The following is a 27549-nucleotide window of genomic DNA, read 5'->3' as shown; positions in this document are numbered from 1 at the left end:
TATTCTTTTGCATTATATATATATACATTTTCAGTTTATGGTGTATTGGAGTGGCATCTGAAACCATAGAGCTGTTGTGCCAGTTTGAATCTGTGGTGAACCCAAGAAAAGCCATGTCCTTTAATCATCATTCAATATTGCTGGCTGGGAGCTTTTTGATTGTTGCCATGGAGATGTGACTCATCCAATTGTGGGTATTAACTTTTGATTAGAGGGAGATGTGACACCACCCATTCCAGTTGAACCTTGACTGGAATCCTTTAAAAGAGGAAACATTTTGGAGAGAGTCCCATTTTGGAGCCATGAAAATAACAAGAGCCAGAGCCCACTCCACCAAAGACCTTTGGAGATAAAGAAGGAAAACATTCAGGGGTTGCTTCATGAAAAAGAAAGCCTGGAGAGAAAGCTAGCAGAGGCCGCCATGTTTATTGTGCACCTTTCCAGTTCAGACAAAAACCCTGAACTTCATCGGCCTTTCTTGAGTGAAGGCAACCTCTTGCTGCTGCCTTAATTTGTACATTTTTGTAGACTTGATTTAGTTGGGACATTTTCTCAGCCTTAGAACTGTAAACTAGCAACTTATCAAAGTCCCCTTTTAAAAGTCATTCCATTTCTGGTGTATTGCAATCCGGCAGCTAGCAAACTAGACCTGCTGTGTTCCAGTAGCCTTGTTTCTTGAAGATGAGTGTATAATGATTTACTTTTTCAATGTGACTGTGTGATTGTGAAAACCTTGAGTCTGATGCTCCTTTTATCTAGGGTATGGACAAATGAGTAAAAACTACAGATAAAAATAAACAAATATTAGGGGAGACAAAGGTTAAAATATAAAATTTATGGTATGTATGAGTTTGTTCTTTTATGTTTCTTTTTTGGAGTGATGGAAATGTTCAAAATATGATCATGGTGATGAAAACACAGCTATGTGCTGATATTGTGAGCCACTGACTGTACCCTATGTATGAAATGTTTGCATGTTAAGAATGTTTTTATGTTTGTATGTTAAGTTTTATCAATACATTTTTTTATTTTAAAGAGCAAAATTGAAGCTTACCTGAAGAAGAAACCACATCTGTGGACAGGAGCTTCCTCTGGTGGCTCAGAGATTCAGCCTATCCTTAAGAGAAAAATCTTTTGTCTTTTACCTGAGCATAAATGTTCCAGGAGCAGTGTGCAAAAGTTACCTGAATTGGCTCTTTTTTGTTTGTTTTATTTCCTGTTTGTGATTATGGAATTTGGTTGGAATATATTTATTTATTTTTATGTTCAATTGATTTTAAAGTATTTCCCCATTCTTGTTGGCTTAATTTTGCATTTATGTACAGCAAAAGTTCAACAATCAAACGTGTACAAAAAAGTATACTCAGAAGTATCATCCTTCATATGCCATCTACTGTATTCCCACCTATAGCCTGTAGGTAATCAATTTCATTCATTTCTAGTCATCCTTTCTGAGAAGAAAAGAAGCACCTATCTTCCTCTTCTTTCTCAGACAAATGGAGGCATAGTATCCACATTCTAGGTCATCCACAATGAAGCACTTTTCATAATAACCAGAAAGAATACTAAATTATTAGATGGATAAATGAAGAATGGCATATGCACACAATATAGCACTACTCAACAGTATGAATAAATAATCTACAACCAAAGACAGCATTAAGGATAAATTTCACAATTTAATGTTAAGATGCCTATTACAAAAGGAGTCATCCTGTACCATTCCATTTATATAAAGCTCAAAAACAGGAAAAGTTTACTAAGGTATAAGCAATCAGGTCAGAGGTCACTCTAAAGAGAGGTAAAGCTGGAAGGGGTCCGGAGGGATAAATAGATGGGCAGTCTACTAAATTCTTGTTGGAAGTACATGTGAGTACATATAAGCAGAAGAGGTCGCGATCAAGTGGACAAAACTCTAATTTGAATTACAAAATAGAGTCACGGCCCCTTAATCAATTCCTAGACTTGAGACAGTTTACAGACCCAGAGCACCTTGAATGAGGGGAGAGTCAGGTGCCCTTGGGGAAGGACCCTGTTACACCGCCAAGGATTTACATGGTTTACCTTCCTCCCAGCCTTCCCCAAGGCGACCTACAGCCTTCCTCCATGGTAACTGTGCACTGGGGAAAAGGCAATGATGAGATAATTCAGGGATTATTCAAACCAGCTCAGAAGTGACATTAATTCCAGAACCCCCCCCCCCAAAAGTCATTCTGGTCCACCAGTCAGAGTAGGAGCTTATCAAGGTCAGGTGATCCATGGACTTATAGCTCAGGTTCATTTCACAGTGGGTCTAGTGGGTCTCCTGACCCAATTTGTGGTTACTTCCTCAGCTCTGGAATGCATAATTGGAATAGACATACTGAGCACTTGGCAGAATCCCCACACTGGTTCCCTGATTCATGGAGTGAGGGTTGTTATGATAGAAAACACCAAATGAGAGCCACTAAAACTGCTCCTACATAGCAAAATAGTCAATCAGAAGCAATACTGGATTCCTGGAGGGATTGCAGAGCTTAATATAACTCTTAGGGACTTGAAGGATGCAGGGGTGATTCCCACCATATCCCCATTCAACTCTCTTGTTTTGCCTGGGTAGCAAATATATGGGACTTGGGAAATGAAAGTGGATTATTGTAAACTTACCCAGGTGGTAACTCCACTTGCAGTTGCTGTTTCAGATGTGGTATCATTGCTTGAGCAAATCAACACACACACACCCCACACACACACACACCACCCCAGTATCTGGTATGCAGCTATTGATCTGGCAAATGCTTTTTTTTTCTCAATAGCTGTAAGTGAGGACCACCAGAAACAGTTTGCATTCAGCTGGAAAGGTTGGCTGTATGCCTTCACTGTCCTAACTCAAGGGTATATCAGCTCTCCAGCTCTATGTCATAATCTTTTCCGCAGGCAACTTGGTCATTTTTCCCTCCCAAAAAAACATCACACTGGTTGAATATATTGATGATGTCATGTTGATTGGACCTAGGGAGAAAGAATTAGCATTTTCTCTAGACTTATTGGTAAGGCATTTGTGTGTCAGAGGAAGGGAGATAAATCCAACAAAAATACAGGGGACTTCCATCTCAGTGGAATTTCTAGGTGTCCAGTGATGTGGGTCAAGTGGAGTTATACCTTCAAAGGTGAGGGGTAAGTTGTCTTATCTGACCCCTCCTATGACCAAAAAAGTGGCACAAATCCTAGTTGGCCTCTGTGGACTTTGGAGACAGCACATTTCTCATCTGAGTGTGCTTCTCTGGCCCTTTTATCAAGTGAGCAATAAATCTGCTAGTTTTGAGGGGGTCTGGACCAAGAGAAGATTCTGTGACATGTCCAGACTGCTGCACAAGCTGCTCTGCCACTTGGGTCACATGAACCACCAGCTCGATCTGGAAGTATCAGTGCCAAATAGAGATGCTGTCTGGAGTCTTTGTCAGGCCCCTATAGGAGAATCACAACTCAGTACTTTAGGATTTGGGAGTAAATCCTCACCATCCTCTGTAAATAAATACTCTGCTTTTCAGAAACAGCTTTGGGCCTGCTACTAGGCCTTAGCAGAAACCAAACACATAACCATGGACCACCAAGTTACCATGAGACCTGCATTGCCTATCATGAATTGGATGTTGTTTGACCCACCAAGCCATAAAGTTGGGTGTGCACAGCAACAGTCCATCATGAAATGAAAATGGTTTATGAGAGAGGGCTCAAGGAAGTCCTGAAGGCACAAGTAAGTTACATGAGGAAGTGGCCCAAAGGCACATGACCCCCATCTCTGCCTGTTCTAGTTTGCTAGCTGCTGGAATGCAATATACCAGAAGTGGAATGGCTTTTAAAAAGGGGAATTTAATGAGTTGCCAGTTTACAGATCTAAGGCCGAGAAAATGTCCCAATTAAAACAAGTCTATAGAAATGTCCAATCAAAGGCCAAAGGCATCCAGGGAAAGATACCTTGGTTCAAGAAGGCTGATGAAGTTCAGGGTCTCTCTCTCAAGTGAGACGGCACATGGCGAACACAGTCAGGGCTTCTCTCTCGGCTGGAAGGGCACATGGCAAATACGGCGTCATCTGCTAGCTTTCTCTCCTGGCTTCCTATTTCATGAAGCTCCCCGGGAGGCGTTTTACTTCTTCATCTCCAAAGGTCACTGGCTGGTGGACTCTCTGCTTCGTGGTGCTGCAGCATTCTCTGCCCTCTCTGAGTCCCTCTGAATCTCTCATTCTCCAAAATGTTTCCTCTTTTATAGGGCTTCAGAAACTAATCAAGACCCACTCAAATGGGTGGAGACATGTCATCCCCTAATCCAGTTTAACAACCATTCTTAAGTAAATCACATCGACCAGGGAGATGATCTCATTATAGTTTCAAACATACAGTATTGAATAGAGATTATTCTACCTTTATGAAATGGGATTTATATTAAACCATGGCTTTTTTAGGGGGCATATATCCTTTCAAACCAGCACACTGCCACATTGAGATGACCCCCATTCTCTTTCCCAGCCCAGAGCTATGGCCTCTTGGGGATTTCTTAACCAGTTGACTGAGGAAGAGAAAACTTGGGCTTAATCTATAGATGGTTCTGCACAATATGCAGGAATCACCTGAATGTGGACAGCTGCAATACTACAGCCCCTTTCTCAGATGTCCCTGAAGGACAGTGGTGAAGGTAAATCCTCCCAGTGGGTAAATTTCAAACAGTGCACATGGTTGTTCATTTTGCTTTGGAAGAGAACTGACCAAAAGTGCATTTGTACAATGATTCATGGGCTGTTGCTAATGGTACACCTACATGGTCTGGAACTTGGAAGGAGCATGATTGGCACACTTATGACAAAGAGGTTTGAGGAAGAGTTATGTGATAGTCCTTTCTGACTGGGCAAAAAAGATGAAGATGTTTGTGTCCCATGTGAATGTTAACCAGATGGTGACTTCAGCAGAGGAAAGTTTTAATAATCCATGTGGATAAGATTGCCCATTCTGTGAATACCAGTCATCCTCTTTCCCCAGCCACTCCTGCTATTACCCAATGGCCTCATGAACAAAGTGGTCATTGTGGTAGGGATGGAGGTTAAGCATGGGTTCAGCAACATGGACTTCCAGTCACCAAGTCTGACCTGGCTATGGCCACTGTTAAGTGCCCAATCTGTCTGCATCAAAGACCCACAGTCCACCACCATTATGGTAACACTCCCCGAGGTGATCAGCCTGCTAACTGGTCACAGGTTGATTATATTGGACCATTTCCATCATGGAAAAGACAGCGATTTGCTCCTACTGCAATAGATACTTACTCTGGATATGGGTTTGCCTTCTTCTGTGCATGCTATGCTTCCATAAATACTACCATCAGTGGCCTTATGGAATGCCTTATCCAACATCTTAGTATTCCACACAATATATTGTGCTCAGAATTTATATCAGAAGTTGCAGTGTACAACAATGTCTGAGCTGGTACAATTCACTCCTCTATATAATCAAGTCTTTTAAGGACCTCCCCATTTCCTCTTATTATCAAAAACATCATTCGTAAAATAGAAATGAAATTAATGTAAAGCTAATAATATACTATTTATTTTCTCTCTTTTTACAGTTCTTCTTGGAATGCATGCTAAAATTCGCCTGTGCCATCAATTCTGGGCTTTTCTTTGTTGGTAGGTTTTTGATAACTGATTTTATCTGTTCACTTGTGATTGTTTTGAAGTGTTCTATTTCTTCTCAACTCAGTGTAGGTTGCTTGTGTGTTTTCAGGAAGTTGTCCATTAGATCTAAATTATTTAGTTTGTTGGCATATGACTGGTCATAGTAACCCTTATGATCTTTTTCATTTATTTGGAGTTTGTGGGAATACCCCACCTATAATTCCTGATTTTATTTGCAGGTTCTCTTTTTGTTTTTGTCAGTCCATCTAAGGATTTATCAATTTTATTGATCTTCTCAAAGAAAGAACTTCGTTTTACTGATCCTCTATTTTTTTTTTATGCTTCATTTCGTTAATTTCTGCTTTATGTTATTTCTTTCCTTCTGTTTGCTTTGGGATTAGTTTGCTCTTCTTTCTCTCGTTTCTCCATTTGTTCAGTTAAGTTTTGGCTTTAGCTCTTTCTTCATTTTTAATGTAGGCATTTAGAGCTTATTGTGAGTAATTTTGAAAAATATTTTGTCAGAGAAAAACACTAGGTAAATAATATGTTGTTTAAAAGAAAACATAGTCGGGTGGGCCAACACCATGGCAGAGTTCTCGCCAGCCATGCTGGAGACCCAGGTTTGATTCCCAGTGCCTGCCCATGCAAAAAGAAAAAGAAAAAAGAAAACATAACCTGTAAAATTTGCTGATTAAAAATTCTTTAAAACTCTTCAAATATATTTGTTTTCTATAAAAGTGTTTTCTTTTTCTCCTTTATGGGTAACTAATTAAATTGTCCATGTTGTGTTTTTATATATATTTCAAACTCATAAGAATATCAAGAAATACATTTCTGAAATATACTTTTCAAAAAAATTTATATTTGAGGGTGCATGGGAGGTTCAGTGGCAGAATTGTCACCTCCCACCCAGGAGACTCAGGTTCGATTCCCAGACCATGCACCGAAAATAAACTTTATATTTGAATGTTTTCATTAAGAAAGCATGAAAGTAGGATCATGTGTATACTCATTCACTTTGAATCTTTTTAATCTATAATTAAAACAAGAAAATAAAGAAAACAGACCCTTTTCAAATATCAGGGTTTGATCAGAAGTACTAGAACCTCCACTTTTGCAAATCCAGAGCATATAGTAAAAACTAGTTGTTCTAGTTTGCTAGCTGCCAGAATGCAACACACCAGAGATGGATTGGCTGTCAATAAAAGGGGATTTATTCAGTTAATGTATAGTTCTTCAGAGGAAAGGCAGCTAACTTTCAAATGAGGTTCTTTCTTATGCGGGAAGGCACAGGGTGGTCTCTGCTGGCCTTCTCTCCAGGCCTCTGGGTTCCAACAACTTTCCCCAGGGTGATTCCTTTCTGCATCTCCAAAGGCCTGGGCTGAGCTTCGAGGGCTGAGATAAGGTATGCTGAGCTGCTTGGGCTGTGCTATGTTGAGCTCTCTCATTTAAGCACCAGTCAATTAAATCAAACATCATTCATTGCAGCAGGCACACCTAGCCAACTGCAGATGTAATCAGCAACAGATGAGGTTCACATGCCATTGGCTTATGTCCACAGCAATAGTACTAGGCACCTTCGCCTGGCCAAGTTGACACCTGAATCTAACTACCACACTAGGGGATGGTGAATTTCCACCATTTCTCACATAGGAAGATGAAGATTCCATGAGAGTCAATTAAGAAGGGACTAAAACTCAGCAGTTGATGTTGAGTAGTGAACCTGGAAAAGGACTCAGGTCTCATGTGCATCTCTAATGAGTTTGACTGATTTCACTTCTCTCTGGATGTCAGCATCCTCATTTGAAAATGGGAATAATTCATTCCATTGTCCATGAAAACTAAATCATAAAATATGTAGAGATTTCTCTTGTATTTTCATTATTCCTCACTGAAAGCACTATACTTACGATGATAGTTTTATTATGGTAAAAAAAAAAATACAAACAAGAAGCCAAAAGAAGACATGCATTGGTCTGGGAGGATCTCAAATGCAATTTTCCATGTCCTCTTCTTATAGAGTCAGAATGCTTCACTACTCAGACAGAAAAGTATTTTCTCAATCCTGGAAGCTCACTGGGGTTTTGATGTCTCAGCACTGATAGAATCAATAGCCACATGGCATGGCTGATAGAATCAATGTCCTAGACTCTGGGTCCTGAGCATTTTGGCCAGGGCGGCAAGTTTGGAGGAGAATTGGTTCCTGGACCTGAAATGTTTGATCACTTCCTGTCCCTGGATGGCCATTGCTAAAAGGAATCTGAGCATTCCAGCTTTCTCTGGCGACATAGCAAGCCATCTTGGAGCTCTTGTTGAGAGGTGAGATCAAGGTTGATCTCAATCAGCATCACCACGCACCTCCCAGAGGTCAAGGAGGTGAGTTAAGACCTGGCTCACAGCCTTGATACCCTAATCAATACTTGCTTCTTCTGGTGGAGAAGCCCCTCCCTGCTATCTCTGTGGCATGTAAACCAGATCAGGTGTGGTCCTGGGCCCACCAGGAAGAACAAAAGACACTCCTATCACAGGAAATTCCAAAGATTCAGAAGTTGCTTCCCCAGGAACTGAAGACAAAGACCAGTCACATTTTTCATTAGACCATAATCACATATTCTATAATTCCAATTATGTGAAGTACGAGAATAGCCAAATCTGTAAGCGCACAATAGATCAGCAGTTGCCAAGGAGGGGAAGGCTAGGAGGGAAGTAGGGGAATGTGAAGGAGCTCTTAGGATGCACAGGATTTATTTTTGAAGTGAAGAATATTTCTGCAATTAGATAGCATTGATGGTTGTAGAACTTTGTGAATACACTAAAAAACATTGCCATTTACAATGAAAACAGGAGTACTTACGGTATTCATATTATATTTCTATAAAAAAGCAACTCCTAACTATCCAGCTAGTCCCTAAATCCATACCTCAGGCTCCAGAGGCTAAATGTTGATATCAGCTGCAGAGCTGAGGTCTCCACTTAGACGATCAGTCACCATGTAGCACTCAAGACCAAAGACATTTGGTCCAACTGAATGCAAGATATACAAACAATCCATGAGACATCCAACCCAAAGTTATCAGCCATGGAGATGAGAGCAAAGGGAGAGATGGTTGGGACCACAGGGAACTTGCTGGAGAGGGAGGACAGCTCCCAGTTTCCAGAAGGAAGCTGGCTGCTAACCCGCTACACTTCCCACTCCCAAGCTGCTTCTGCTCAGGATAAATACAAGAGCTCCAAGACGGCTTGATACGTCGCCAGAGAAGGCTGGAATGCTCAGATTCCTTTTAGCAATGGCCATCCAGGGACAGGAAGTGATCAGACATTTCAGTCCCAGGAACCAATTCTCCTCCAAACTTGCCGCCCTGGCCAAAATGCTCAGGACCCAGAGTCTAGGCCACTCAGGATAGGGAGCCCGGCCAACAACCTTACGACCTTGATAATACCCACCAGCTGCATATTTGGCCATCTCCTTAACATGGATTAAGAATAGAACATCAGGGGTAGTGCGATGGTGGCTCAGTGGCAAGAATTCTCGCCTGCTGAGCCGGAGACCCGGGTTCGATTCCCAGAGCCTGCCCATGCAAAAACAAAAATAGGAAATCAGGTAGATCCAGCTTGCTAAAGGGACCTCTGAGTCACATAACATTTTGGACATATGGTAGACTTGGCTTCCCTTGCCAGAATGTAGTCTCTACTCTTTTCCCCCATGACTGAGTCCCAACTGCTCCCTCTAAGAACTAAAATGCACGTTTTTCCTGCAGAGAATAGGATCCTCTTTATCTGCTTTCAGAGGCTATACATAGACATGTAAATATAGAGACAGGGATAGAGAGCAGCAGTGAAGGATACATAGATGTGATAGAGATGTAGCTATAAATTTACATAGATCTATACATGTAAATATACACAAAGATAAACACATACATATGTCTATAGATGAACATGGAGATTGCATATTCAAATATACATTTTTCCTTGGTAAATATCAGATTTGTTTTGATAACATGGAGATCTCTGTGCACCTACACGTTTGGAGCGTGGAGGAGTGACTAGTAATACTAGGAGCTGTCATGTCTGTGTATGTGTGTTTGTTCCCATTCCCTTGGTGACTGATAAATGTTGAGCTCACCTTAGGGGCAGTAACTTCTGCTGAGCAAAATTTGATAATAAATAATGAGATTCAACTATTTTTTTTACTTGTGATTCAGTACATAAAGCCTAGAGAAATTTGCAAATAATGACCCCATACACTGCAAAGAGGTTCACTGAACAAATGTTTGTGGTGCTGCAAACCTGGTATCTCTGTGGGGAAGCCATGCACTAGGTGCATGTGTACTGTCCTTATTCCCATATATCATGGTCAGGTTCCTGTGTCAACTTGGCCAGGTGGTGGTCCCGGTTGTTTGGTCAGGCAAGCACTGGCATGTCTGCGGCTATGAGGTCACTTCATGGACTTAAATCATGAACACGGTGGCTACATCCACAGCTGATTGCAATCAGCTAAGGGGAATGTCTTCTGCAATGAGTGATGCTTAATCTAATCACTGGAAAGCTTTAATGAGGACTCAGAAGACAATCACTCTTCCTACTTCAGCCAGCCTGCCTCTCCTGAGACTTCATTGAGGACCTGCATCCCAGCTGCCAGTTTGTGGCCTGCCCTACAGATCTTGGATCCTTACATCCTCACGGTCATGTGAGACATTTTTATGAATTCTATATTTAAGGATATCTCCTACTGATTCTGTTTCTCTAGAGAACCCTAGTTAATACACCATGTATTCACGTGGAAGGAGAACAGAGTAAATTATTGAAAAAATTGTACAATGGAGAAAATAAACGTACAAAATGCCACAAAGAAGTAATATTTATTTCTCAAATATATTTCAATTGTACCAAGACAAACCCAAATACACCTTCAAATGCTATGACATATTTTTAGAAATTTTTTTTAGAAATTACTTCAAAAAAAGGAGAAAACTGCAAAAGATGCTTATCCTAGAATTCTCAGTTTACTTGTAATTTATTCATAATAAAATAGGGAATTATATATATATATATACACACACACACATACAGGTGAACAACCTAAAATGCAGAAATATTAATATCAGCATACTATATTTGTGATTATGTGGTGATACTATTACAATTTCCCTTGTGATTTTCTGTATATTTTAAAGGGTCAGGAAAAAATATACTCATTTGAAAAGAGTCCCCTGTATTATTGATACATCATAATCTGTTTAACCATCCCTTATTGATGAACACTGAGGTAGTTTCTAGTTCCAAATTCATACCCTTAGGTATTTGGGGGAAATTCACTTTCTCAAACTCTCATTATGAAGAAATATTGATCCCCTCATTTTTTACACTTCAAACAAATTTCAAGTTCAACCTCCCATGTTGTCAAAATCAAGAAAAGCAGATACATTCCTCTAAGGCCTGTTCTCTTCACTTACATCTATGACAGGTCTTGGTTTGACCAAACTACTGACAGCATGATTATAGGGAGAAGGTCATATTTGTTGTGAAAATGCTTTTACATCAAGGATTCGACAAACATATCCACTACCTGGTGCTCATGATGCTTCCAGGAGCAGGACAGAGCTTCCCACGGATCCCTTACTCTGGGAGGTGAGTACAGAAGGTAACCACTGTTCACAGGACAGAGCAAAAGCCTCCATCTGGGTTCCAAAGTGGGTTATTCTAGTTCCCAAGCCTGATGTCCTCATTGTCTGTCAACTTCAAATCTTTCAGATTCTATATCAAAGGAAAGGAGGCCTGGCCCAGGCTTATGGGAAGGACATCTCCTTCACCTAAAGCTGAGCCTCTGGTGAGCTTGGCAGCAGGTGGACCAGCACTGAAATTCTTCCTCATTGAGGAGTGGGTTGGGGGTTGGAGGCTCCTCTTCCTGAGCATCTGGAGTCAGAAGAGATTATACCTCTAACTGAAGATCTGCAGATGACAGAGTTCATCCCAAAGCCTTGAGGGGCCTACACACTGCTGGTGCAGGAGGTCAAGCAGATGATATGGCTCCTGAGCTGATTGGGCCAAAAGACTGCATCCCTGTGTCCAGCCTGCTCCAGTGTCCCTTTGGGAGGTTCCCATTCTGCAATCAGAGCCAGGCGCCCCTTATCCCACCACCGCATGATGTAAGGTATGTCAGGGTTCTGGGCGTTTTCAGGCTCAGGCTCAGGCTGAGAAGAGTCCTTGAACTGCAGCACTTCCCTGTCGCTGTGCTCACTGTGATCCTGGCATTTCTCTTGGCACTGGGGCCAGAAAGGAGTGTGTGTATCTGAGATGCCACTGCCCAGAGCCGGTGGAATTGTCAAGTGATCCCCAGGGGTCAGGAAGGTGTCAGAGTTCTCTCCTTTCTGCACGGCCTGGGTGGACTGAACCATCATGACACCTGGTTCCTGGCTCCCACAATCCCCACCTGGGTGCCAGGGAACAAATGACCCATGGGTTGGAGGAAGAGCACTAAGAAATGCATGTTTCTTGAGGAAGGAATTCTGGGGAAGAAAACGTTGAGAGCTGCTTGTTAGAGTGGACAGGTCCATTTGGTCTTGATGAAGAGTCATATCTGGCCTCCCACTTGGGCTGTCTCCCAAGGAATTTATGGATTCCCTTTTGCTCTGCTCTGCATGCTGATATCTTCCATTCAGAAAGCATTTCTAAGTGAGACAAAGGGAAACATGGGCATCATAAGGCATAATATATACCAGCTGTTCCTTGTAATCTATAAAGCAAAGGGGCTTATATGTGGCCTAATTTCGGGGTGACTGAATCATATATATGTACCTACATATAGGTATAGATACATAAATTTGATCTTTTAAATATATTCATATAAGTGAAAAGATTTACTTTTGCCATGGAATATATATCCTACATTGATTTAACAGAATTCCTGGGCTCCTTTACAGTCTGTCCAACACTTCTCTGTTCCATTATTTTTCTGGAATTCTTTACTCTTCTTTTTCTTTCATTTGATGTTATAGGGCATGGTGATAGTTAGGTTCAGGTGTCAACTTGGCCAGTTGATGATGCCCCATTGTTCTCTTGCTGTGGACTTAAATTACCACCATTTGGAATTTATCTGTGGCTGATTACATCTGCCGTTGGCTAAGAGGAGTGCCTTCCGCAATGAGTGAGGCTTAATTTAATTAGCTGGAGGCTTAAAAAATAGAGGTCAGAAAAGAGCTCAGTAGCTTAGCATACCTTATCTCAGTACTAAGAGCTCAGATCTAAACATGTGGTGATGCAGAAAAGACATGCCCTGGCGAAAGTGTTGGAATCCAGAAGCCAGGAGAGAAGGCCAGGAGACATCTACTATGTGCCTTCCCATGTGACAGAGAAAACCAGAGGAAAGTCAGCAGCCTTTCCTCTGAAGAACTATAAATTTGTAACTAAACAAATCTCCTTATTAAAAGCTGATCCATCTCTGGTGTGTTGCATTCTGGCAGCTTTAGCAAAGTAAACCAGATGTATTTGGAGATTCACTGCACTTCCCTACCAAGGGTCCACATACTTCACCATTTGTTCCTCTAGGTTTTCCCCTGTTGTTAATTCCTGTGATCCACATGAAAATCACCTGCACTAGCACACATGTTCTTTCCTGGATCTAGAGTTTAATAATTTCATCCATTGGTTCAGTTTATAAATATACAAACATATAAAATGAGTTCATGTTACACCCAGAAGGCAACAGTAGATGAGCTTAACTCTGCTAAATAGCCACAGACTCTAGAAACTGCCTCTAATTTCAACAAAGGTCAGCAAACAAGCTCTTTTGACCAAAATGACTTTTTCTTTTCTTCACTGATTTTTACATAAGAATACATGGCTCAGGTAAATGTATAGAAATACTATCATAAGTTTATCAATACAAATAAGAGATTTTTAAGTTTCTGTGCTGATCATCTTGTGAATATGTTTATAAATCATGAGCATTAAACACATGCTAAAGTTTTATGCCCATAGCTTAGGTAGAAGAAGGTATTTAATGGCAAAGGTTTTGTTTTTCAACCCAAGAACATTTTTGAATGCCTATCGATTTTTTTTTTTTTGGTTGTTACAAAGAGGGGAGGGAATGTGATCAGGGGCTTACGTGGTATCTAGTTGATAAAAGCAAGGAGTGTTGACTGTTATCCTACCTTACATGGAATAGCCTCTCACAACACTGCCATGGTATAGGAAAATGCAAAGAAAATATTCTCAAAAAAGGTATTAACTGAAATGTTTTTATACTTTTTGCTTCTAGTGATTTGAAACAGATTACAATTTGACTTGGAAAATCTTGTTTGCAGGAATGTGACTTGTACTGCCCAGCTTTTATCACCAAATACATTTGCCCTAAATCACTGTGACAACTCAAAGTAAGCCAAGTGTTCCAACAACACCTAGGAGAAAACAGCATGCACAGGGAGGACATATTTGGTGCCACAGACACAGAACTTACTTGAATTATTGGTTCCAGGTTGCCTGTTGGCTTAGCCAGTTCTCTGGTAGCAGTATCAGGGATTTGGTTCCTCTCAGAGGCTTGGCGTAGGATACTTGTTTGAGATCTCATGGTGGGCGTCTGGGGTCTTTGGGCTTCTTTTGATAGGTAGTCTAAAGAAGACACAGGAGCAAAGGGGAGATTATAGGCCTGTTCTCACATTAAAACCCCAAACACAAATTTGCAAAGATGACACTGAATTCATTTACTCCTTCTCAATTCCCCAGAGGTGTCAGAAGAGAAGGCTACCGGCTTAGCAGGAGTAGGACCATGAAAAGTCCAGAGAACCTTCCCGCTCTAGCCAGATAGGGGAACAGTGTTTATATTTCTGTCATTAGGATGCCTACAAGAAGCTATAATTGGTTCTAAAGCTAAGTATTTGTTTGTGGAGAATTTGTGCCATCATATAGAGTCATTTCCATTCTCAGTGGGGCCCACTGAAGAACTGCATTTGGACTGGTGGGCTCTTACGTTGAGTGCACAGCTGAGGCTTGCTCTGTCTCTGGTTTTGACTGTTTTGTGAGGAGCATCCAACCTCCTGTCTTCTCTGTTTCATTCTCTGGTTTTTAAACCAAATCTAAGTGGGAAAAGAAGATGTGAAAGTCAAATAACTCAGTGTATATCTTCCAATCATGTTAGAAAGAAAGCCATACCTGAAAGAGAATAAATGTTCACCTGATTATGGAAAAGAATTTATTCACAATCTTGCAAGAATGTGCACTCAACTGAAAAAATGATTACTGGCACGCTGAGCAACTGAAAACAGTAGTATTTATACCCTAAGCTTAGCATGTAGGTCCCTCCCTGTTTCTCCACTGATTGGATACACCAGAGGTTACAGCCTATCCAGACAGTCTAACTAATTCAAATTTCCTGCCAAAGGTTTCCGCTTTTGATTGTGCTTTACATTTCAGTGACCCTGGCCATAACTTATTTAAATTTGTTTCTACCTATTTAGTGCTATTTCTAGGCTTGGTTCAGAGGCTCTCTCCTTTCCCTATCTGCAAGACTGGTTTGAGCTGTCCTGCAGCCCTTTCTTGCTCCATCTTGTATGAAAGCTAAACTTAATTTTATTCTTACAATCATCAATCCAATGAAGCAAAAGTGACTGGCCATCTGTCCTTGGGAAGGTATCCATAAAAGAAGGGTATTGTATCATCCTTGGAATGATGTTGCTATCTCATAAAATTAGCATGCTATTAAGCATAAACTACACTCAACTAAAATGAGCATTTCTTTCATAATCAACCTCATTGTACTTAAGTAAATTTCCATGACTAATGAGATACTGTGAGGTCTTCCAAAGTTAATCTCTCTCTCTCACTTCTAGCAGAGTTTCAATATATGAATGTTGTTTGTTAGCTCACATAATCTCTTTTTGAAAATACCATTTCATAATAACCAATACATATGGAATGAACTTTGAAAAGAAATCCTTAAGGAGGGCGGCAGTATTGGCAATAGTCAATAGCTAGACTAACACATATCCATATTTGCTCTTCTTAAATTATCTCAGAGCCAACAATAGATAAGGAGACTACTAGAAACCCATATATCTAGCATTGAAAATATTGTCAGTGATAGCCAGTCGAACTCTTTGCTTGTTTCATCACCACTGGAGTCAGAATTGCAAAGAACCTTTCTTGCCAGATTCCAGCTTTCAGGTTCTTGGACACGTGAAGATAGAATCTAAGGGCACAAGTACAGCACAGACCATGCAGACAGAAGAATTTATTAGATATACATGTAACAGAACATGCAGGCACTATCACAAAGACAGAGGTGGGAGAGATGGGAGGCAATAGGCAATGTGGAGCCATTTGTTTTTAAAGATTAGCTTTAGTTATTCCCCCTCCCCCTTCCTAGTTCAGGGCTTTTTCTTCTATAATCCCTTCTCTCCAGGGTGGTGCCCCATGGTAGATAGTGTATTTGGGTGGGTCTGTTGGATTCCACCCTTCTCTGCAGATGACTCACACAGGTGGGGGTCATTAGGCTACAGATGGGTCGGTTGCTGCCCGGTGTTTCCTGTAAGTGGGTCGTCCTGGGCAGGGTGTCTGTCCAGGACAGGGGCCTTCATAACCTTGATTAACTGTCCTTGTTCAAGGGCTCCTTCAGTTGTTTTTTTTCCCCCTCACCTCTCTCCCCAGTTCTAGCCTGCCTCACCTTCTAATGATTTCTGAGTGTGTAACTGGATAATAAAACAATTCATGATAGGATTTATAATCTTAATGTCAACAGTGTCTTTTGAGCCTCTCTTATAACCTAAACAATATGTTAAAAAGTCATATCTGTGTTCTTAATCAATCAATATATTTTCAGATAAGATATCATAAACCCAGGTGGAAACCTGAAATGAATGAATAAATTAGTGAACACTATGGCACAGCCAACCTCTTCCTCCACTGTTTCCTGGGCTTTCCTTCTTCACATCGGTTCAAATGGGCCCAGTGCCTCCTAGGAAGCCAGTCATCAAGTTTTCCCATGGGATCCACTATTATTACTGAGGTTTGAGTAAAATAGTGGAACAAATGCATGAAGAGATAAAATTTCCGAGTTCCCCAGCATCACCTCGGAGTGATGCCATGATAACCACTGGCATAATGAAAACTACAGATTTGATATAAGGCTGAAAATCATTGTTTTTCTCAAAAAAACACTTTTACCTGATCTTCATCAGTTTAAATACTGTTTAACCTGACATAATTGTCTTCTTTAAGCTATCTCTTTGGAAACTGAAAAAATTCACCCTAGTTTCATTTTTTTATATCAACAATTTGACCCAAAATAATTCATTATAAGGATTTTACTTCAATCGGTCTTGTGTATGCATCATACTTGAGAGATCAACTAAGAAAATGAAAGGATAAAAACAAGCATGAATTAGTCATTTACATGAATATTTAATCCCCATTCTAACCTTATTATAAAGTGTTATTTTGTATAATGTTTTCCAGAACCAATGATACTATTAATATTACCATAGTGATCCTATTTCCTATACTATCTCAATCTCATAAAATATGATTTAATTATCTCCTATGAGGAAAGACTCCTTCCCTCATCAATGAATAAACACAACCAATATTTCCACCATTGCCAAAATATACAGATTCTTGTTTTGATTTCATGTTCAATATTCTATGATGTAACAGGATAAATGATCTTAGGAAAATGTCTGGTGTAAGAGAATTCTTTGAAAGTGCTCAGCCCAGCCTTTTTCTGATCTTGACTCTGACATAATAAAATAGAAACCTAATGCCTACCTTAATGTTATACTCCAGAACACCTATTTCTTTGGCTAGTTGTTCCATGGCAGCTATGCTGGGGTAAGGGTTTTTCTGATACCATGCTTGAAGGGTAGCCACTTGACTCCTCTTGTAAAAAATCCTACGTTTCCTGTTTTGTGTTTGTACTGTGCCTGGTGAAGAGAAAAGAAGATTGTGAAGGATATGTTTATGGATAAAAACCTGGCATAAGTATATGTCTTATGTTTATACCCCAGTAAAAGCTTATAGATCCAAAGCACTGATGTATATTTTTACTTTAGGGATAGAGCTAAATACATGTTAAATTGGACAAATATAAGTTTAAATACATATGTGAAAATGGTAATCAATGAACTAAATTTCCAAAACAAGAATTTACAGAAAAGCCTCAAAATTACATACAAATAGGAAACATTAAATACTAGGAAAATTAATGAACATAAATAAAACAGATAAAACTCATGATAAAAATAAAAGTTTAAATAAAATATATAAACATATATAATAAAATATGTGCTTGTAACAAATATTTAATAAAAATAAAATATTAGCTAGTCCACAAAAGACTAGGGGCCTGTTGAGCAGCTTCCAAAGACACAGGACTTATGAAGACCCAGGGGGGGCACCCATTCCTTAAATTCCTTTCTATTTAATCCTGTTGTTAAATATTCAATGCCTTCAGAAGGCAAGGTGAAGTAATATAAAATATTACTTATTTCTTATGTTTTTCTCCATTTTAAGCGTCAACTTAATACTCTAGATAGAGGACCCAGGTACAGGGCTCATGGCTGCCATCTTCAACCTGAAATTTAAGGATCCAATTGCAAAGCACATACAATCCCCTGAAACAACCTATCACTGAAAACATCCGGCCCCAACAATCTAGCCCTGTAATCATGTCTGGAACTAAACTTTTAAAAACACTATAAAATAAAGAAGGCATTTGGCAATAATGCCAAAAAAAGAACAAAGCAAGAAGCTGATGGGAACTTACCACTAGAAGTACTATTCAAGTCCATGCTGGGAAGAGTCACCTGGATTTCACAAGGACTAAGGGTCAACTGGCAGCTCCCAGAGACACAGGAATTATGAAGACCCAGGGTGGCCCACCCATTTCTTAAATACCTCTCTAGTTAATCTCATCATCCAATATTTAAACACCTTTAGATAGGAGGTGATATAATCAGATCAAGGAGAAATTTACCATTAAGTGGATTTAGATTCAGATTTTGATCACCTAGGTAAATTTGGCTATATCATAATACCTTTCCAAACATGGCTTTGATTCTCTGCTCTCCAGTTTACACATTTATAAACCTTTTGTTGTCGGATATGTTCAAGTACTCTTCTTGTTTCTTAAATATTCTGGCCTGGCCATATTATTCATTACATTACATGGAGAGCTTGCCTAACTTGTTCTTTTCACATTTCTCCTCAACTCTTCCTGAAACATTTTTCTTTCCATTATTGTGATGGTAAAGTTTTGTGTCAACTTGACTGGACTGTGCCACCCAGATGTTTAATAGAACTGTAATCCAGGTGCTGCCTTGTAGGTGTTTTCTAGGCGGGATTAAATGCAATAATCTATTGATTTGAAGAGATTATCCTCAATAATCTGGGTGGGCCTGATCCATTCAGCAAAAGGCCTTAAGAACAAAACTGAAGTTTCCCTGAAGAAAAATCAATCATACCTGAGGACAGGAGTTTCCTCTAATGCCTGAATGTTTCAGCCTGTACTTCCAGAGAAAGACATTTTGTCTCTTGCCTGAGCATACATATTCTAAGAGCTATTACCAAAAGTTACCTGAATTGGTTCTTTTGTGTTTATTTCCCTTCTGTGATTATGGAATAATAATAATTTGGACAAATTATAATCTAGGCTCTTTTATATTTAATCAATTTTGAAGGACTTCCCCATTCTTGCTGTTTTAATTTTACTTTTGGGTAAGAAGAGTTAAAAAAAATAGATGTACAGAACATTACATTCAGAAGTATTACCCTTCATATGCCTTCCACTATATTCCCACTGTTCTAGCTGCCAGAATGCAATAATGTAATGGCTTTTAAAAGGGGGGATTTAAGTTGCTAGTTTACAGTTCTAAGCCCGTAAAAACGTCCCAATTAAAGCAAGGCTATAAAAATGTCCAATCCCGTAAAAATGTCCCAATTAAAGCAAGGCTATAAAAATGTCCCAATTAAAGCAAGGCTATAAAAATGTCCAATCTAAGGCATCCAGGAAAGATACCTTGGTTCAGGAAGGCTGATGATGTTTTTAGGGTTTCTCTCTCAGCTAGAAAGGCACATGGCGAACATGGTAATGTCTGTTAGCTTACTCTCCAGGCTTCTTGTTTCATGAAGCTCCCCCGGGCGGTCAATTTCCTTCTTCATCTCCAAAGGTGTTTGACTGAGTGGGCTCTTGGTTCTTCTGGCTCTCTCATGACTCCACTATCCCCTGGCTCTGTTGGTCTCTCCATAATGGCTCCTTTTTTTAGGATTCCAGTAAACTCATCAAGACCCACCTGGAATGTGTGTAGTCACATCTCCATTTCATCAAGGATAATACCCACAATTGGGTGAGTCACATTCTGTGGTGATAATCTAATACATAATCCTTTCAAACCAGCACATAAACTACATAGCAAAAAACAGAGAATGTTGAGTTCACTTCAGAACTATTATACACTTTTTAATAAGGACCCAAAGCAGCAACTGACTGGTATCGTGAAAAACAACATCCATTGGGAGTCATAAGTTTATAAGAATCAAATATTATAAGCACCAACTGAATATTAGAACTGAAACCTAACTTGAATTATTGCATCTGCTACTGCTTCCTTTAATTTGACCTGTAATTTTTTTATAACTCTTTTTGTCATATTAAATAAGCCCCAAATTCCAGTGCTCATGATAAACAGACGTTTGCATCTTCTTCATGTGAGAATCACGGGTATGTGTTCACTGTCAGGAAGTTGCTTTCTCCCAGTGATGACTCAGGGGATGGAGGCTCCTTAAAATCTTATGGTTCAAACATCCTCTGGATTGGCTGAAGGAAGAACAGATGGTACCACAGGTTCAACTGCTTGTGGCCAAAGTTACCAGCATGAATGGTTTGGTGCCCATTCTATGGGTAAGCCCAGAGAAGAGCAGCACCTGGGTTGTCAGGCTGGGCCAGGCAGCCCTGGGCCAGGCAGCTGCCATCAGCCATCAACGCAGCTACAGTGTGGAACCTGAGCTCCTGGGGCCATCAGCCCTCTCTGCTTTTCCCTGACCTGGTGGCTCATTAACAGTAAATTAGGCCATTCCTGATGGAGCCAACTTTACACCCCTAGTGATCCTAGGACAGGGCAATATGCATGGTCATCCTTCGAGGGAGGTATATGAATTGTGTAACTCAGAAGAAAGAAGCTTAATAAAAAACAAAACAAAAGCTCTTCAGTTACAATGCTCATCTAAAATGTAAATATTGAGGGCAGTCCGATGGTGGCTCAGCGGCTGAATTCTCGCCTGCCATGCCAGAGACCCAGGTTCAATTTCCGGTGCCTGCCCACGTTAAAAAAAAAATTTTTAATGATGAGTTCAGGTTTGATTCTGTTTTTGTACAGATATTCTTCTGTTTCATATTTTCATTCACCTAAATATTTCACTCAGAATAGATGTGTATTGAAATAAAAAATAATAGTAGAGTACTATGTGAAAAAATTTTCATCATAAATAATACTACTCATTGAAACTGTACAGGCACAGATTATCTAGCTTTAGATGAATAGATAAATATATTGACTATTTTTTGCATGCTGTCCATTGTAGTTGACAGTAAAATGAGTAATATTTCCTTTATATAGCAGATGTTATAATAGCAGGATAAAATTATATGTAGATTGTTCTCAAATCTTGAATTGGATAGAAAAGCCACCAAAAAGATCATGGAAGATTGGAACAATGTTATAGCACCTAATATTAAAATAGAAGGGTAACTCTATTATGTTAAAATAATAGCAAATCAATGGGAGAATAATTCATGACCGGTATTAGTTTTGATTATACGTCAATATTCTAATGGTAAACATATAAATTACAATTGCATGAAAATTATTTCTATATCTGTGTTTGTATTTGCAGTATTATATTATGAAATTATCAATAATAATTATACTGTATTAATATAATTATGTAGCACTATTAAAATATTTATGAATATAACTGAATAAAGCAGAATAGTATATTATTACTTGTGATGGTTGGGTTCATGCATCAACTTGGCCAGGTGATGGTGACCAGTTGTCTGGTCAAGCAAGCACTGGGGAAACTGTTAACTGCAAGGACATTTCATGGCTGGTTATTAAACAGAAGTCTGTTTTATTAAATCATCAGCAAATTGTTTGCTCCATAGCTAATTACATTTGGAGTATGTCAAGGGGAGAATCTTCTGCAGTTACTGAAATTTAATCTCATCAATTGAAGGCTTTAAAGGAGAAATCAGAAGACAGAGTTTCTCTTTCCACTTCAGTCAGCCAGCCTCTCCTGCAGGATTCCTTGAAGACCTTCACTGAAGCTGTCAGCTTGTAGCCTGCCCTATGGAATTTGGACTCATGCATCCTCACAGTTGCGTGAGATACTTTTATAAAATCTTTTATTTACAGATATCTCCTGTTGATTTTGGTACCAGAGAAGTGGGGTGCTGCTGCAGTTTGCAAATACCAAACATGTTCATCTTTTTAAATGGATAAGGGGAAGAGTTGTGAGGAGCTTGATAGAGCAAGCCTAGAATGCTTTGAAGAGACTGTTGATCGACATGTGGATCTTAAAGATAATTCTGGTGAGGCTTTAAACAGAAATGATGAATGTGTCATTCCAAATTGGAAGGAAGGCATTCTTTGTAGATGGAAGGCAGAATTTGAGAGTGACGTATGTGGATATTTAGCATAAGAAATTTCTAAACTAAATGTGAAAAAATGCAGTCTGGCTGCTTCTTGAAGCACACAGTAAAATGTGAGAGGAAAGAGATAAGCTGAGAACTGAACTCTTGGGTACAAAGGAAACAGAAACTGATGGTCTAGAAAATTCTGAGTCTCCAGAAAGTGAGATCACATTAAATAGGGCCCCACATGAGGATTTAGCAAACATGGAAGGAAGCAGTTAGCCATTTCAGAAAAAAACAGGATTGGAGATGGAGCTATCCAGAAAGGATATGTGGAAAGTCCTTTTGTCTCATGGGCATGAGTCCAGTGTATTGCATAGAAAACCAACAAGAGTGTTGTGGGATCCGAATAAATGGAATCATTGTCAGTCTGGACTAAAAGGGATAGAAAAAGGACAAAGTGATGGAAAAAAATCTTCAGAAGCAGAACCACGGAGGTTAAGGTCTGGAGCCAGGAAACCTTGGGCAGGGAGAGCAGATTGACCCATGCACATGGAAATGATGAGTTTGCCCCGGAAGCAGAGGGTGGGCCGTCCGCTTCATTGCTCAGGGACAGTTGTGCCACTTCAGGCCTCAGAGAGGGTGGAGTGCATAAGCTGAGGATTGGAGGGAGCTTGGCTGCCACCCCATTGCTCTGGAAAGGTTGAGAGTGTGCCCCAGAGATGGCAGAGATGGGTGCTGGCCCGACATATGGAAAGGGTGGAAAAGGTGTTCCCTTCAACAAGCCCCAGTGCTGCACCATCTCCCAGAATTTGGACAGAAAGCAAGGCCACTGTCTAGGCCCTTGGAAAGGGTGAGACTGCTGCTTTCTAAAACCTGGAGGATAAATGACTCAGACTTTGAAATCTAATGGAGGTGTCCCTGCAGGTTTTAGGAACTGTATGGGTCCAGTGACCCCTGGGTTCCTTCCAATTTCTCCCTATGGAAATGGAAACATGTATCCTATGACTGTATATTGGCAGCAGATAATTTGTTCTGAGTTTCACAGGTCCAGAGCCAGAAGAAAATCCTTCCCTTAGAACAGACCATGCCTGTAACAGACTTTCATGAGACTTTGTACCGGTTTTAATCTTGTATTATATTCGTATTCTTTCTGAGATGGTTTAAGGCTTTTGTGATATTGTAATGGAGTGAATGTATGTTGTAGATGGAAAAAACATGTCCTTTTTGGAGTCCAGAGGATGGAATGTGCCAGTTTGAAAGTATTATATATGCCATGTTTTAATCCTGATTCAATTTTGTGGAGGCAGCCATTTCTTTTAATCTTGATTCAATACTGCAGGTTGAAAACTTTTGATTAGATTATCTCCATGGCACTGTGGCACATCCAGTTGTGGATGCGACCTTTTGATTAGATGGAGATATGACTCCAGGTGGGTCTGGATTAATTTACTTGAGTCTTTAAAAGACTCTTTTAAAAGACTTTTAGATGTTCTAGTTTGCTAGCTGCCAGAATGCAACACACCAGAGACAGATTGGCTTTAATAAAAGGGGATTTATTTCATTAGTTCTTCAGAGGAAAGGCAGCTAACTTCCATCTGAGGTTCTTTCTTACGTGGGAAGGCACAGGATGGTCTCTGCTGGCCTTCTCTCCAGGCGTCTGGGATCCAACAGCTTTCCCCAAGGTGATTTCTTTCTGCATCTCCAAAGGCCTGGGCGAGTGTTGAGATGAGGTATACTGAGCTGCTTGGGTTGTGCTACGTTGTGCTCTCTCATTTAAGCACCAGCCAATTAAGTCAAACATCATTCACTGCAGCAGGCACGCCTCCTAGCCAACTGCAGATGTAATCAGCAACAGATGAGGTTCAAGTACCATTGGCTCATGTCCACAGCAACAGAACTAGATGCCTTCACCTGGCCAAGTTGACAACTGAATCTAACTACCACAACAGAGTTGACAGAAATTCCAGAGCAGAGCTGACACAGATGCCAACGCTTGGAGAACAGAGACACAGAATTTGGAGATGCTTGGAGCCCAGCAGATTTCACCATGAGATGTTAAGCAAGCCAGAACCTGGAGAAAGCCAAAGGAAGCCAAGAGATGAAAGACAGACCTGGAAAAGAAAAGTAAGGAACCCCCACAGAGGCTAAAGGCAACAGAAGCCAGGAGCAAGCAAACAGGAGCCCCAGCCACATGAGACTACCCAGCTGACAGAGGTGTTCCTTACCCCTCAACCTTTCTTCAGTGAAGGTAACCTCTTGTTGGTGCCTTAACATGGATACCTTGACTTCCTTAGAACTGTAAAGTTGTAACTTACTAAACTTCCCTTTTGTAAAAGCTGTTCCACTGCTGCTATATCGCATTCCGGCACCTAGCAAACTAATACAGTTCTGTTTCCCTAGAGAACCCTGACTAATATATTACTAATAGTGTGTTAGTTATTGATAAATATTAAATGATAATAATCTTTTGATGGAATTTTTTCTAACTTCTTAGAAATATTTCCTATAGAAATTACGCATCACATCTCTTGCCCAACACAAAATGATGTTCAATACTGTTGCCATTTTCTGATTAAATGAAAAAAGAAAATGAACATTTAAAAATGAATGGGGGCGGGCCGCGGTGGCTCAGCGGGCAAAGTGCTTGCCTGCTATGCCGGAGGACCTCGGTTCGATTCCCGGCCCCAGCCCATGTAACAAAAACGGAGAAACAGAATACAATAAAACAAGAAAATGTTTAAAAATGTTTCCCTTTCTTCCTTCCTTCCTTCCTTCTATCCTTCCTTCCTTCTCTCTGTCTTTAAAAAAAAAAAAAAAAAAAAAAAAAAATGAATGGATGCTTTCAAGTGGCGTGTTATCTCTTTACTATACATATTATTTATTCATACTGGGCATATGAAGGAAATCTCAATATATTTAATAACTCATTTGCAAAATTTAAGGGATTCCCCAAATTAATGGGATGTTAAAAATACATTCTTTGCTGATCAAAAATATTGGCTATCCATGTTATAGGCAACAGATTGTTTTATCTAAATGTACAGCTGATGTCATATAGAATGTTGACAATTGTTAATGATATGGATTTTAAATGTCAGAATAGTGTATTACATTTTAAGTTTCACTTTCACTTGACATAATCACGCAGTACTCAGTTTTTCCTAAACTGTTCTCTGCATCTTCATTTAAGCATATAGTGAACTATTTCATGACCTATCAATATATATCTTTGGACTTTATCATTTTTTATATTTTTATTGACAAAAAAACAACATACAAACATGAACATTCTTAACATATAAACATTCCATACTTGGTGTATAGGCAATGTCTCACAATATCATCACATAGTTGTATATTCATCACCATGATTATTTCTTAGAATATTTGCATCACTCCAGAAAAAGAAATAAAAAGAAAAAGATTCATACATACCATACCCCTGACCCTCCCTCTCATTGACCACTAGGATTTCCATCTACCCAATATATTTTAATCTTTGTTCCCCCATATTTTTTCTATACCCCTTACCACTCCCTTGCATTGATCACTAGTATTTCAATCTACTCGATTTATTTTAACATTTGTTCCCCCTATTATTTATTTTTAATCCATATTTTTTATTCATCTGTCCATACCCTAGATAAAAGGAGCATCAGACACAAGGCTTTCACAATCACACAGTCACATTGCAAAAGCTATATCAATATACATTCATCTTCAAGAAATATGGCTACTGGAACATAACTCTACAGTTTCAGGCACTTCCCTCTAATACACCTTAAACTAAAAGGGGGATATCTATATAAGGCATAAGAATAACCTCCAGGATAACCTGTCAACTCTGTTTGAAATCTCTCAGCCACTAACACTTTATTTTGTCTCAATTTTCTCTTTCCCCTTTCAGTCGAGAAGGTTTTCTCAATCCCTTAATGCTGAGTCCCAGTTCATTATAGGATTTCTGTTCCACATTGCCAGGGAGGTTTACACCCCTGGGAGTCATGTCCCACATAGACAAGGGAAGGGTGGTGAGTTTGCTTGTCATGTTGGCTGAGAGAGAGGCCACATCTGAGCAACAAAAGAGGTTCTCTGGGGGTGACTCTTGGGCTTTAATTTTAAGTAGGCTTAGCCTATCCTTTGCAGGGATAAGAATCACATGAACAAACCCCAAGATTGAGGGCTTGGCCTATTGATTTGGTTGTCGCCACTGCTCGCAAGAATAACAGGAATTCTCCAAATGGGAAAGTTGAATTTTCCCCCTTTCTTGCCATTCCTCCAAGGGGACTTTGCAAATACTTCTCTATTCACTGTTCAAATCACTCTGGAATTTATTGGGGCATCACACTGGACAAACCTATAAATCTCATGCCCTATTCAAGCTTCCATGTATTTAAGGTGTTCAAATAACCTGTCCATATAAGTTATATTAGGAAATGCATTAGTCAAAATATAAAGTTTGTGCCAAATTAACATTTTTTGCTTTAGTCTCACACAGAAGTTGAAGTTTGAAAATATGAATGACCATCTATTTTCAGCACCCAGCAAAATTGACATTCCTTTGTTCTTCCTCATGCAAAACCATTTTTTAATCTTTATTTTAGACACTATCATTGTACACTCCAGGCATTCCTATATTATACCATCACAGTCTTTATCGTTTATCTTTCCTTCTGGTTTCATATGTGCCCCCAGTCCTCCTCCCTCTATCATTCTCATATTCAGTTTCATTCAGCATACTTACCTTATTGTGCTACAATCAGGTGGTATTGTGCTATCCATTTGTGAATTTTTACAGTCATTACAGTTACACAATCTGTATTGCTTCAGCTCCAATTACCCAATCTCTACCCTATTTCTATCTCTTGGTGACCTCTGTTCTTAACTGAAATTCTCCAAGTTCATTCATTAATGTTAGTTCATATTTGTAGACCATACAGTATTTGTCCTTTCGTTTCTGGCTAATCTCATTCAGCATAATGTCCTCAAGGTCCAATCACATTGTTACATGCTTCATGACTTTATTCTGTCTTACAGCTGCATAATATTCCATTGCATGTATATACCACAGCTTATTTAGCCACTCGTCTATTGGTGGACCTTTGGGCTGTTTCCATTTCTTGGCAATTGTAAATAATGCTGCTATAAACATTGGTCTGCAAATGTCCGTTTCTGTCCTTGCCCCCGTGTCCTCTGAATAGATACCTAGCAATGGTATTGCCAAATCATATGGCAATTCTATACTTAGCTTCCTGAGGAACCACCAAACTGCCTTCCACAGT

At 39.7% G+C, this 27549-nt stretch overlaps 1 protein-coding gene across 3 annotated transcripts in view; it reads right to left on the bottom strand.

Moving 5' to 3' along the window:
• Positions 1-10496: 10496 nt before the first annotated feature.
• The window catches only part of LOC143659777 (double homeobox protein B-like), a 30585-nt gene continuing 13532 nt past the window's right edge, over positions 10497-27549 (bottom strand). For 2 of the 3 annotated variants that reach the window (XM_077133088.1, XM_077133089.1), the window contains 4 exons: positions 17407-17561; positions 14615-14720; positions 14105-14256; positions 10497-12317 (listed from right to left, as the gene is read on the bottom strand). In XM_077133088.1, coding sequence (XP_076989203.1) covers positions 11637-12317; positions 14105-14256; positions 14615-14720; positions 17407-17454 — 987 coding nt within the window. In that variant the 5' untranslated portion in view covers positions 17455-17561 and the 3' untranslated portion in view covers positions 10497-11636. The remainder of the gene's footprint in view (positions 12318-14104; positions 14257-14614; positions 14721-17406; positions 17562-27549) is intronic. The other variant, XM_077133090.1, reaches the window with a different exon arrangement.

The sequence above is a fragment of the Tamandua tetradactyla genome, chromosome 16, assembly GCF_023851605.1.
Source record: "Tamandua tetradactyla isolate mTamTet1 chromosome 16, mTamTet1.pri, whole genome shotgun sequence".
NCBI classification, from domain to species: Eukaryota; Metazoa; Chordata; class Mammalia; order Pilosa; family Myrmecophagidae; genus Tamandua; species Tamandua tetradactyla.
The sequence above is the reverse complement of the archived record's forward strand: the minus strand, read 5'-3'. Positions and strand labels throughout refer to the sequence as shown.